This window comes from Myxine glutinosa, chromosome 3 (assembly GCF_964187855.1).
Source record: "Myxine glutinosa chromosome 3, kmMyxGlut1.1, whole genome shotgun sequence".
Lineage (NCBI taxonomy): Eukaryota > Metazoa > Chordata > Myxini > Myxiniformes > Myxinidae > Myxine > Myxine glutinosa.
Window position 1 is genome coordinate 172,433,451 of NC_136263.1, and position 14,752 is coordinate 172,448,202.

Below are 14,752 nucleotides of genomic sequence, written 5' to 3' on the forward strand. Positions count from 1 at the left end.
TGTAGATAGTCTTGCATCTTGATTGACACGCAACTTTTTCTCTATGGCGATCATTTACATCCAAAACAAAAGGATGCGATCATACAAACGTCAGTTACTTGGGGGCATCTGAGGAGAAGCTCACGCACTGAAGATGCCAGGCTCAGTAATGCGAGCCGAGCGGATCTTGGGTGCAACAGCACATTTCCTTTAATTAAATGTTATCAAGTACGAGCTTGATGCCCTCTGCCCCTTTAACCCAAAAGGAAATATATAAATAAATAATACAACATTTGTGGTTCTTGGAGGTTTTGTATTATTGAAACAATGGAAAGATACAACAATGTTTTTTGACACACATTACTAAATTAACATCTGCTTGGAAAACATCCAAACAAGAATCATTCCAGTACAAAAAGTTGCAAAAACAGTCCCACTCAACTCCAGGCCAGCAGGCCTACTTCCAGTCATGAACAAAGTCATTTATCAATCGTGACGTCTTTCCGCTGCTCCATTGGCCTGGTTTTCACTCCCACTCAAGCCTGGACCTTGCATTCGAAAAAGAAAAACTGTGCAAAGCAACCCGTAGATAATTCCTCCAAAATTGCAAAAGCATTCCTCATTTATTCTTGCTGTACAATTATGTTCACTTGATCTGCCTCATAAAACGAAATTGTAAAAAAAAGAAAAAAGGAAAAGCAATTTCATCAAAGAATCACAACTCCCCAAACACGATAAAAGTTTGTTCCAGTTGCTGGCAATGGAAAGACCATTGGTGGCACTGCAAAGAAAGGAACGATTGACGATCATTTTAAAACAACGAATGTAGCATCAGATGTGATTCCACAGTTGTTGTCCTTCGTGGAAATGAGGAAGTAACCCGCATTGCCCCAGTAACTTGACCACGAGTTTTTGACAAGCCAATACGGCTTTCCTTGCAACACGCCATACCCGACGGCAAGCACCGCATGGTTCATGTCGTCCACCTTGTTTTCTGTCAAGAGGCAAAAAATGACAGCAAGTGAGTGGTCCATTTGCTCTGACGTTTTGACTTTTAATTATCTTCACGTTTTAAAACACCCATGATCCCCCCCCCCCCCCCCTCCCCAATATTTGTGATGACTAGTTAGGGTTAGAGTTTCAACGGTAAGGGTTAGCTTAAAACCTATGTTTCCACTCATTGTTTTTGCATTTCCAACATGGTGCCGACCATTGGCTGCATCGGGCAAGTTTGAATACACAGAATGAGGAAAGGGGGGGGGGGGGGGGGGAGGGAGGGTTATTAGGGTTTTTACGATGTAGCCCATCGGGCAATGCAGTCTGCAACAGCGTTTGTCTGTCCGTCCGGTGTATGTATGTTCCTCACAAACATCCACCAACCAGAGCTGAGCAACTGGTCACATGACAGGGGGGGGGGGGGGCAGCAGATCCTCCACTCAGCAGATCCAAGCCTGGCTACGCCGTTGTTAGGCTATCGGTCTTCTTTTTGGGTTGTTTTGTATATGTTGTCGAGGATCGTATAACAGCTAACACACAGAACATATATCAAAGGGACCAGTAGGCATCTGGCTATTCGCCAAAACAAGGATAAGGAGGTCCCCATGGTTTAGACGATAGTGGATAAGGAGGTTGGCAGGATGAAGTTGTAGACTGAGGTTCAAAAAAAAAAAAAATACAACCAGATTAACAAGCCAAGTGGAGCGTAGCTCAAAAAGGATTGTGGTGGTGTATATAAGCAGATGGTTAGTACGGTAGGAAGGACTTTTCTTTTTTTGAAGGTTCGGTAAAAGAAGGGTGGAGTAAAAGAAAGATTGTGAAGGTGTTTACCTTCATGATCAAAGTGGGAATGGAAAGGTGAATCTGCCAAATGGAGGAGATGAGAAGGATGTCACATGGTCATGGTAGGTGTATGGTAAGAAGGAATTGATGTGTGTATATATATATACATATATATATACATGTACACACACACACACACACACACACACACACACACACACACACACACACACACACACACACACACACACACACACACACACACACACACACACACACACACACACACACACACACACCTCGAGTTACGACGTAGGCGACACACGACGACTCGCACTTACGACCGTCGCAAAAATCTGTTGGTCCTTGTGCCTCGTGCTGACGACCCTTGCATCCCTTAAGCTCCATCACCTATAAGTGTGTGTGTGTGTGTGTGTGTGTACCATACTGCCATACTGCCATCATCATGTCTAGCAAGAGGAAGAGTGCATCCACTGATGGATCGGAGAAAAAGAAGAAGAAGGCGATCGACCTGGAGTTAAAGATTAAAATCATCGTGCAGCTCGAGAACGGTAAAATCGTGACCGCCATCTCACATGACTTAGGCAGTTGGACAGAGAACCATCAGCGTATGCTTTTCTACGCCAGGGCCAGAGCACTCGGGTCGAAAGTGTAGATGATGCGAAGAATTTTCATGTCACGCAGGTAGGCCTGTGATTTATTTTCAAATGTGACTCGCATCGTATTTTACTGTAAGCATACATCTCTATCAAGCTCAAATAGTGAAGGTCGGGATAACTGGATTACTGATAGAACTTTGGTGAACGACATTGAGGGTAACGTTTCTCCAACATCAACCAATGGCTTAACCTCCATCGAGCAAGCATCTCCATCGTGGAACTCCTAAAGAAGGTGCTTTTTCCCCCCATAATTGTTCTTCAATCTAACCTGTATGCTCACGCTTTATACAATATCTCGGCTTATTGACGAGGGTAGAGGAAGACGATCCTGGATTGCACCTTCTCTGTCCTCTGCCTCACCACTGATGGATGACCAGCCATCTTGTTCAAAGCAATGATTTGTGTGCTTATATGTGTTTATGTTATTGGGTACTTTATCACTTCTTATGGCAGTGCCACATTATTTGTGTACCTCATTATGTACCTGTATTTTTGTAAGCTTTTTTTTGTACAGTAAAACGCATTGTATCAAAGTTGGAAGGAAGGAATTTCAGAATCAGTGGAATCTCCCGCGATGAAGCTAACTCCGAGGGCCTTTCACTCACTCACCGCAGGCAGGTTGGTGGTCTTTCCGTTTTCTACCGACTCCTCTCCAGCCTTGCCCCCCCCAGCTCTCTCTGGGCTCTGTCCCCCAAATATTCCTACAGGTCGCACAAGATCTACCTGCAACCCTCTTATGGTTAAACTGCCAAAATCAAGACTCTCTGCTCACCTTCACTCCTTCATTCCTCTTTTCACCCGCCTCTGGAACAAACTCCCTCTCTCTTCAATCCCACTCATCCCTCCAGGTCTTTAAAACAGCTGTTCACCACTATCTCATATCTTCCCCCATCCAAAACCTTGATCTTTTCTACGCCCGCTAATTTAATCCCAAATCCACTTTTTTGAAATACCAACTTCTGTCCTGGAAATCCTTGGTGTCCTTGTGTTTTATACTTCTCCCACCCTCCCTTCCCACACCTCCTCCCCCCAAGCCCTCTCCCTCCCACACATCTCCCGATGTCCCTGCTCTCAAATGTTGTGTTTGTGTGCTTCCCCTTCTCTCCCCATCTTGTCTACCGCTCCATCTTTTTATATATTTTGTTTGTCTGTTTGATTATTTTGTGTGATAAATGTTAGCTCTTTCACGAGCCTCGATTCTGTATAAAAAAAGAAGAAAAAAAAAAAGTCTTTTATTTCAACCCTTTTATTCATTTTACTTATTGTACAGTGTATGGATTGGATTGGATAATGGGATTTAGGCTGTATGACTTTTAACAAATGATGCTATGGTGGAATACGGACTTGGAAATATTTATTAAGTAATATATAATAAGTCCATCAGGGGTGATTCGACTTGCGATTACTTCAACTTATGACCTGCTTGTCGGAACGTATCCCCGTCGTAACTCAAGGAGTCTGTATGTATGTATGTATGTATGTATGTATGTATGTATGTATGTATGTATGTATGTATGTATGTATGTATGTATGTATGTATGTATGTATGTATATATATATATATATATATATATATATAGTTACAGTCCGCGGTTAAGGATGTTGGTTTGCCGAGCGGAGGCACCACGGCCGAACAGTTTTCCCCGACTAAACCCGATTCCCGAACGTTGGCTGGATCGCGCCACAGATATTCAATTTGGAAACCTCTAAAGCGACCGAATGTAAAGAGGAAGAAGATGTACAGAAGAGTAACGGGATTTATTATTTACACACACAAGCAAAAGGAGCAGTCAAAGTTATATACAGGGAACATGGAAAAAGCAGGTGACAGTGAAAATACTAGCTTATACAAACTTAATTAAATACCCAGGACAGAACAAACAGAACAAACTCACATACACAAGAAGGATGGAATGGCAGGAATGAATGCTGGAATGGCAGGAATGAATGCTGGAAGGAGGATTTGGAAGGTTCAGCTGGGGCAGATGGTTCGGGCTTGATCCCGCACGGGACATCGGCTGGACCTCGACGGCCCCCGATGCCACCGCTATCTGGTTCCCACGGGGTATGGGTTGAAGCTGCCTGGTGGAGTCAACGCTGCTTGTGGAGCCAAAGCTGCTTCTCTGGCTCACCTCAGGACGCGTCTGCCGTCTCTGGCGCAACTGCTTGTAATTGACCTTGAACCTTCTCTCTCTCCAAAGCTCATCTGGATCTTCTTACGCAGTACCTTGCGCACGCGCTTTTATAACGCCTCCGACGATCAAGCCGCCGTCCTTCAGGACACGCCCATTGGTGTGCTCACCTCGGCCCTGGTTGGTCGCGCGACCCTCTGGCTCCGCCCTTGATGACGGGTGGGCACGCCTTTCTTCCCCGACCCGAGCACATGTTCAATGGTGGTTTTGGAGGGGATGTAATATTGGCAATCGAGGCTTGGCCATGACGAAAGGGGAAATGGAGGTTTTGGGAATGGGAATGAAGAATGAAGGGAATCTATCTTATTTCACTTGGTGCAATGGAGTGTCATTTTAATGGAAGACAAAGCCTTAACCTAATACACAGAATAAGGAAATAAACTACTGAACAGGGATATTATAGTGTCCTTCAATGTATGCTTTATGGAATTAACTACCGGAACACCCTTTGACCTTTATACACACTGGAGCAAGTAGGGCTCAGACTAAAACAATAATTCACAACCATTTACTATACAATACAACACAATCAAAAAAATACAATCCTCATATCCGCAACAATATATATATATATATATATATATATATATATATATATATATATATACAGTGAAACCTTGACTTACGAGTTTAATTCGTTCTGTGACCGAGCTCGTAACTCAATTTGCTCGTTTCTCAAATTAAATTTCCACATTAAAATGAATTGAAATGCTATTAATCCATTCCAGCCCCCCAAAAACCACACCAATTTTTTCTGAAATATATATATATAAATATCTCGCGCTTTATATTTCACCTGTATGCAGCATACAAGTTGGCAGGATGGCCTGGACTGGAGGTACGCACACTTGACTCTAAACTGTCCAGCCTGGGTTTGAATCCCGACCCAGCTATAACCTGCCATGTCGGTGTTTCACAGGCAGGGTGAGTCATCAATGTGTGTACCGCTAAACTGGGCGCCCCGTTTGCGTCCCATTAGTTGTTGGATGTTAAGGATCTCACCGTGTCTTCCACAAAGAGAAGGCGATCTATCGCCGGCACTCTGAACAAGTTGTGGCCTGGCATGCTCTTCTCCTCTGCCGTTATATACGTCCTCCTCGGCATCTTTTTCCAGAAGAGCCCTGTCTCGTCACAGTTGAAGATTTGCTGGGGGATGTATCCTTTGGCTTCTATCAGTTCGGCAAAAGTTATAATAAAATCTTCAGCTGCCTTCACATCCGAGCTTGCTGCCTCACCATGCCTGACGGAGTGAATGCCAGTCCTCTTCTTAAAATTATCAAACCATCCCCGACTGGCTTTGAATGACTCTTCCGATGCCTCGTCCGTTGATGTTCCCACCGTCTGCTGCACCAAATCCCCGTAAATGTCTCGTGCCTTCTCACAGATGATGCTCTCGGTCACGGTATCTCCTGCGAGCTGCTTCTCCGTCAACCACACAAACAACAACTTCTCCATCTCTTCATGGACAGAGGTCCGGAGCTTTGAAATAATCTTAACGCCCTTGGCTGGCGTTATAGCCTTTATCGACCCCTTCTGCTTCAAAATCGTACATATCGTAGAAGTACGACGATCGTACTGCCTCGCCAAGTCGACAACACGCACACCTCGCTCATGTTTTTCGACGATTACGTGTTTTATATCCAAGCTCGCTCGCTTGTAACTCAGATCTCGGCTCGCATCACAAAGCAAACAATCGACCGAGCGACGGCTCGTATCTCGGAAAACTCGTAAGTTGGTGCACTCGTAAGTCAAGGTTTCACTGTATATATATATATTATATATATATATATATATATATATATACACATTATATATACTAGGGCATGCCCGTACTATATATATGCCCGTACTATATATCTATCTAAAATTATATCCCCCCCCTCTATTTACATGAAATGGTTTGGTCCATTCGCAACGCCAAAGCGAACGGCGAACGGCTTGCGAGTACAGTGACAATCCCCCCCCTCTATTTACATGAATGGTTTGGTCCATTCGCAACGACCACAGAACCCCCCCCTCTATTTACATGAAATGGTTCGGTCCAAAGCGAACGGCTTCCGGAGTTTGGTAAAGAAATCGCCATCGCGTACACAAACGCGCAGGAAAGCGAATGAATCGCAAATTCGTTTTTATTAGTTTTAAAACATCGTTTAACGCCAACATAGCGCCAACATAGTTTGCAAACGTGAAATAAATGAATACGCTCTCAAATGTGCCATCCGAGGCAGAGTGTGTCCGCCACGTTCGGCACACGCGCTAGTTCGCTGCTCTCTGATTGGTTGAATCGTTTTTTGGACATCGCTCGGTAAGTAATTGTCCGATTAATATGAAACCTTGAAAAGGCACATCCTCGGGTCCCCAGCAATATACCTGGCAAGTTAAAAGTATATCGGACCCGTGGTTGTCGAGAAACAGCGGTCACAGACAAACACACAGACAGACACACACACAGAGATTACTGGAATTATAGATAGATATATATATATATTTATTTATTTATTTTTTATTTTTATTTTTTTAAGACATTAAACAGAGGGTATAATTGGGAGGAAATGGAGTGTGATGAAGGGACTGTGATGAAAATAAAAAGACTGAAGGTAATAGGGAGAAAAGACAATAAAAACGATAGTGGACACAAATGAGGAAAAAGTTAGACCTCAAAGAACCCGACACTAAAATTCCACAGTATACTCAAATTGGCAAAAATTTGAACTTGAACCAAATTTGAAAAAAAACAAGACCGAACCAGAAGCACACAATAAACAGAGATCACAAAATAACAGTAAAAACGCAACAAAACGACCGGGAAAAAACATGTATATTTGAGAAGATTTGCAGAGACGAAGACACGGCCAAAGCTCAAGGGTTTCGGGTACAATGTAGCACAAAACCATCAATTAAGAAAAAATAATAATAATTATGAACAACATGCATTAACTGGAAATATCGTTTATCCAGAACACCCATGGTCCCAATCATTCCGGATCCAGATAAAACAGGTTCTGCTCTACGACAACACAGAAAATTGGCATATTTTAGAATAATTCGTACAACTTCCAAGTTTTCTTTTTAAAGCTTGACAACCAGTTTTCAAATGACTCAATTCAGCAGTGCAGGAATAAATTAGCAGGTATGGGAATTCACCCGCCTCTTATAATAATCCCCCACTCACATATAGTTAAATAAATAAATAAATAAATAATGAACTGCCATTGGAGGTTTCTATCCCACCTTAGTAGAACGTTTCCACCACTTTTTAAACTATTTCCAGCGGTTTAGGAGTGCATACAATACAGAACACGCATGTGAATTGGGCAAGTACTTTTCGACTCTACAAGGTTTTCATACAGAGATACGATTATAATACTCTAAAGTCTAAACCATGGGGACTTGTAATATGCTTTCCTACCGGGAGCACTATACTGGTCCATATTTATGTGGCGAATTTGCATCTTTCCTCCATCCAGAACCCCCCACAACAATTTTTAATGCTGAAAACCTTCCTGGGCACACCCCAAGTAGAACCATCAAATTTCAACTCATTCCGTCCAGCGGTTGAGGAGTGCATACAAGCATACATACATCGCACACACATGCCAACACCAGTGTTGATCTGCATGAGCAGACAAATTGAATAACGGGTTTTATCAACTGAAGAGTGACAAAGTTGTGCTAACCGCTGCGGGAAGCAAAGTAGAGATGATATTTTGATGCAGTTCATGACTCTCAAGTTGCAGCTTGAATATAAGTTAATGGGAGAATACAAAACAAACTAGAACGCCACTCAGTAGAGCGCATACTCCCGCCGTGGGTCAAGTTGGAATAGTACGATTTCACAAAAGTTTGAGGGAGTAGTTCAGTGACAACACAAGACAAGACAGACACTGCACAGATATATATTTCGAATATATAGAAGATAATGTAAAAAAAAAAACAAGGCAATTCACTTACATTTTCGGATTCAGCGTTCAATTCTATATAAGTGAGTGTATTTTGAGGCATGTGGGACTTCAAATAAAATTGTAAGCCAGGAAAACGTTCGTTTCATTCCTTAGGGATACAACATGTAAAACTGGCCCAAACGTCAAAACAAAACTCGCTCATTTTAAGTCGCACAAGCTAATGCGACCACTCATTCTTCTGGGAAGAATCCCGTGCACATGCTGGTCACACTTATAAGTCACCTAAGTCTTTATAAGTTCATCAAATACTGACACCGCGATTGACATTCACTGAGGTAAATGTTGATATCTCTTCCTAGGTTAAAAAAATAAAATAAAATAAAAAGTTTTTAAAGCATTATACGTATCAAACGATACATTTTATGAAACGGGGAAACCAAATACACACTTTGGTTGTTTTAAAATGACAATGTCTTTATTATAAATAAAATATTTTTAAAAATGAACATTGGAGTCGATGCTGCTAAAAAAAATACACCGCTCGAACGCATAACCACGAGTTTAAACTACATTTACAACAAATATGAAAACTATTTTCATATCACAATGTTAAATATAGAATATAATGTTAAAAACAAATGAGCCCTATATTCCAATGGTAAAAAAATCCTTCAAAAAATTCCTGGATCCGGAATAATATCCTGAGCTTCACCAAAAACTAATCAATTCTTCCTTATCACAAGGGCAATCATCCCACCAACTTTCATCCAAATCCGTTCAGAACTTTTCCAGATATCTTGTTCACGAACACACACACACACCTCGTTTTTTCATTTCTGTTCCTCACAATTCTATCTCTCTCTTTTACATACACACGCACACACACACACACACACACACACACACACACACACACACACACACACACACACACACACACACACACACACACACACACACACACACACACACACACACACACACACACACAATCGGTTGTTCCTAAATATAAATATAAATAATTTAAAGGATTGTTGTAAATGATGTTAATTTCAGAACATCCCACATTCAACTATATTTAAATTGCAAATCTCAAACAGTTTCTCCACCTAAAGCAAGAACGTTAACCCGTAAGCAATTGACTAGTTTCCCGACTGCATGGATCATCAGTTGGGCACCGTTCTTCCTCGAGGTTTCGATCCTTTCAGCCCAGGACCTCTCCAAACGGCGGCTCCACAACCTCGATCATGGATCCACATCAATAGATGGTACATCAGTAGATCCACAACCTCAGTTGCGTCCAGGCAGTCAGTCAAGCCATCAATGCACCAACATATTGCATCGCACATTTGCTACAGGTCAATAGGTAAACTATATTTGAGGTTTTACATGTGATTAATTCTTTAGATTCTTTTAACTTGTAGCATCTAGGAATGTAAGGAGACAAAAATGGACCGTTACTGTACAATTAATTATATTGTTTGTGGTTTTCATGCTTTGAAATGGACAGACTTGGCATTTAATATGGAATATTTTTTTTGTGGGCATGAACTTACTTTTCAAGTTGCCTTAGAACCAAAAGTTCATTGGAATTATGTTGAAATTATTCTAGATTTTGTTAGTGACCTTTAAAAGAAACAAAAATCACATTTGACATTTCGAAGCAAATAAATTGATCCTTGAAAGTGATGTAAACTGATATTGAACTCAATTCACATACAGTACTGTGTTAAACTTCTGCACATTTTCCAGAAGTATTTCTTTATTTTGCACATTAGCCAAAAATTATTTTAACAAAAACAAAAGTTCAATTACGACTGGGATTACGGACAGTAAAATTACAGTTCAGTACATCGTGTAACCCCCACGAGCATTCAGGAGAGCACGTACACGCCAAGGCATGCTGTTCACGAGATTTGCCAAGGTTTGGACAGGAATCGCTTGCCATGCAGTGACAATAGCCTGCTGCAATTCACACACAGAGGTCGGCTGCTGGTCCAAGTTGTCGATTTGACGCGTTAATTCTGCCCACAAGTTCTCTATCGGATTCATATCCGGGGACATGGCAGGCCACTCCATATGCTCGACACCACGGTCAGCAAGAAAGTGTTGGACCATGCGAGCACGATGAGGCCGTGCATTGTCATCTTGGAAGACAAAGTTTCCTCGAAAGGCTGCACGAGCAAATGGAAGCAATATTTCTTCCAGAATGGCCCTGTGGCGTTGAGCCAGTCATTCAGAGCAGAGCCAGTCGTTGCTGCAACCTGAACTGGTTCAGGTTTCCATTCAGAACAACCAGGTCAGTTTTGCCCCCTGCATGAAAAGCAGCCCAAACGGTCACCCCACCACCTCCAGCTTGGACTCTTGGCACTATACAATCTTCGTTGAAGGCTTAATGCACTTGTCTGCACACTCGGACATGGCCATCTTGACGATAGACCAGAAATCAAGACTAGTCACTGAAGATCACGTGATTCAAGTATCCTGGCTGCCATTGACGGTGCTCTCTGGCCCACTGCAATCAGCGCTGGCGGTGTTGTCTTGTCAGGCGTGGCTTTCTCAGAGGATGCCTGGCACGATAGCCTGCTTTAACCAGTCATTGGTTGACTAGCCTTCTGGATACAGGCACATTTGTCAGTTGCTGAAACTCAGCCCGAAGCCGATTAGCTGACTTTGTACGGCCATTGCGGACTAACCTGTGCAGCTGGCGATCATCCCTCCTTCTGGTTCTGCGGGGACGTCCTGACCTCGATATTGGAGTAGGGACACCCCTCTGAGCATTTCGTTTTGGGATCTTTGACACCTGACCTTGAGTGATGCCATACTGCCGAGCAATAGCACGCTGTTTCATGCCGGAATTTCGTAAAGCCACCACTCCATGACAAACAGCATTGTCGAGTTGACGGACCATCTCCAGAGGAAGCGGCAATAACTTTTGTTGACGTGCAGCAGTTGTTTTCCACTAATACAGAACGCAACAACCCTTATATACCCGATTGTGAAGCCAATCGTCAAAGGTACCTGTCCGTACATTTTGTCACGCCACCTGTGATATAATCCTGTTATTGACTTCTTGCTGCGACAGACAATCAGTGACATGGTTCTTTTGACAAATAAATCACCGAAGCGTAAAAGAAACTCACCAGATTGATATACTGAGTTCAGAAAGGAAACCCAAGTCAAGAAAAAAAATATATTCCATATTAAATGCCAAGTCTGTTGAACAAACATAAAATATCATATAAATGTAGTTTAACAAACACATTAAAATCACATCAACAAAGAATAAACATATAAATATATGAGAAACAGTATAGTGGATTTTCCACCAAAAGATAATGACAACACACACCACACACCACACACCACACACACACACACACACACACACACACACACACACACACACACACACACACACACACACACACACACACACACACACACACACACACACACACACACGATCGAATGCATTACTCCCTGGCGGGAGTAAAAATCAACAAACTACCATAAGGTGGCAATGATTCAGAAAGATTAATCAAAAAGATGGTCAGGTGGCTGCTAAATACATCTGCCAAAATAGCTTTGCCAAAATAAGAAGGCCAAATAAATTGAAGGTAAAAGTGGAAGAGAAGGTATAGTAGGAGAAGATGAAGGGGAGGAAAAAAATATATAATACAAACAGGAAAGGTGTTGAAGGGTGGGGGTTGATGTACAAGGTCATATCTATAAAAATAATTCGTTCCAATATAAATCAAAGTGAAACTCGAATCAATTTACTTGGGCTGAAAAATTTAAAGGGCGATTACATATGGTACAAGACCAACAATATCAGCCAGGTTTCCACAAATGATGATCAAGCTTAGACTTATAAACTTGCAGCAATGCAGTAAAGTCAGATGTGGAGTTCCAGGTATGGAGATAAATGTGATGCATTCGAGCAAAACAGTGCATGGAATAAGACTTACTGCATTTTGGCTCATAATAGATGCCGTTCTCATAGAAGGTAAAGGACCGTTGCATGGCGTCCATGCTCACCGCCGTTGGCCCGTGTTTGAACAAAGCGATTCGGAGGGCTTTAGCATCACCGGAGGTCACGTTTACATAGTTTTCGACTTGGGCGACTTGCTCACTGGTGTTGTAATGACAGAAGCCATTCTGGAAAAAGATGGACAAAATTATTATTTCAAAATAATAATTAATTAATTCACAGTACTTGGAGCCTGCCAGTTAATGTTCAAGCATCTTCAAATAGGCTACCTCTCCCAAATAATGGCCATAAGATTCCGCTGTGCAGATACCACCATGGCGCTTGATCCACTCGTAGCTCCGCCATTCCTCTCCACCATCGCATCCATTGTTACCAAATCCCCACGTGCAATCCATAAGCATCTGCTGTGACAACTTCACAAGCTTTCCTGTCTTCCATGGGGAAACAGAAAAATGGAAGGAGACCAATTAATTTGGGGAAAATGTCCACAGGGCAAAACTGTGGAAATGTCTTATACACACTTTCAAATGTCTTAGTGTTACACACTTTAATTTTATTTGATACTAGGTTTTGGAGGTTGCTCCAAAGTCTCCCCCTTCAGAACAATGTGCTGTGTTAGGGGTTAAAAAAAAAAAAAGAAAAAAAAAAAAGGGAGCCCAATTCTGACCAGCAAAAAGTCTCAACCTAATTGAAGACCCAAGTGGACCATGTACTTAAGTCACAAAATACCTCCATGGAAAATATTTACAGACATGGATTGTTACCACACTTTGGATAGAGTTCTGGGTTCGAACTCACTTTGCCCAACAATGTGACTCAAGTTCTTCTAACACTCAGGTCTTCATTTACAAAATGGTAGTTCTTTTGGTATACATAGCCGAGGCTTGTGGAAAAGTTAGTACACTGAACGGATCAGGATGTAACAGGACAAAATGAACAGTAGAGAGAGGAGGGAAACACTAATAGCAGAGTTGAAGCCCAAGATGGAGGAGGATGCAGACAAACAATGGGGAACAGGAGAGGATGCATGGGGTAGACAAGATGGACAAGACAAGATGCAATTCTCCCTATTGATTCTTCTTTTTTTGCAATTGTCTTTATGTTTTGCTATGCATTATGTTTTGCACTCTGTCAAAGCGTCTTTGGGCTTCCTGAAAAGCGCTATATAAAATAAATGCATTATTATTATTATTATTATAAGGATGGAAAGGCACAAGAGGAAAAAACTTGAAATTTGGAAGGAGGGGGTTTGGGGTGGGGGCGGGTAACGAAGGTAGCAAAGATAATCTCTTTGGATTGGGGACAATCTGAGATGGTGGTGAACAGCTGTCTTGAAGACCTGGAGGGAGGAATGAGATTGAAGAGAGTTATGGAAGTTGGTTCCACATCTGGAAAAAAAAACAAAAAAAAAAACAGAAGAATGAATGAGTGGAGGTGAGTAGTGATCCTGGTTTTAAATAGTTTCAACAGAAGGAGGTTGATGGTGGATGGTGTGTGCCCTGCAGAAACCTGGGGAGACAAAGCATGGAAAGAGCAGAGGGTGCAAGACCAAAAAGGAGGTGGTAGAAGACAGAGATCACCAACCTGTCAGAAATGCCAAAGTGATAGGCACATACACTCAGCTTCATCGCAGGAGATTCCAATAATCTTCCAATAAAGTTTATGCATCATTTCATAATTTTGTTTGTGATGACCTCAAACTTTTTGATTTGGCAGTATTCAGTTAGTGGTTGTAGCAGCTGTTTGTGTGTGCTATTCAAAAGCAAAACGATTGTTACAGCCACCAAAAACAATACTGAATATTAAAACAACTGCCAACTATGATGATCAACTTTACATTCATTAAAACGTAGTAATCAAAAATGCCAAGCGTCAACATGACATAATGCACATTGGAAGAGGCTATTAAACAATGCGTAAAATAACACCATTAACTACATTTTCATGGCTTCAATATACTGCACAAGAAAGACAACTTTTATTTTTCAAAACTACTTTTTTTTTTTTTCCTTGTAAAGTGGTTCAAATTTGTCCAGAACTTTTGCATATGCTAATAAGCTATGTATTTTACAAAAATACTATTTTCATTACTTTTCACCTCTGGTATTCTCCATCTTTGGATATATATGCAACACATTTCATCACAGCGAAAGTATTCGATAGCCTTCAATCGTGGCACCTTTTGGACTGCGTAACAAGCACAGGACTTCATTCTTAATAGTCCCA

General features: G+C 41.8%; 1 protein-coding gene across 2 annotated transcripts in view; it reads right to left on the reverse strand.

Moving 5' to 3' along the window:
- Positions 1–271: 271 nt before the first annotated feature.
- The window catches only part of LOC137423052 (digestive cysteine proteinase 2), a 49,084-nt gene continuing 34,603 nt past the window's right edge, over positions 272–14,752 (reverse strand). For both annotated transcript variants that reach the window (XM_068109827.2, XM_068109828.2), the window contains exons 9-11: positions 12,796–12,957; positions 12,504–12,693; positions 272–973 (exon numbers count right to left, since the gene is read on the reverse strand). In XM_068109827.2, coding sequence (XP_067965928.2) covers positions 786–973; positions 12,504–12,693; positions 12,796–12,957 — 540 coding nt within the window. In that variant the 3' untranslated portion in view covers positions 272–785. The remainder of the gene's footprint in view (positions 974–12,503; positions 12,694–12,795; positions 12,958–14,752) is intronic.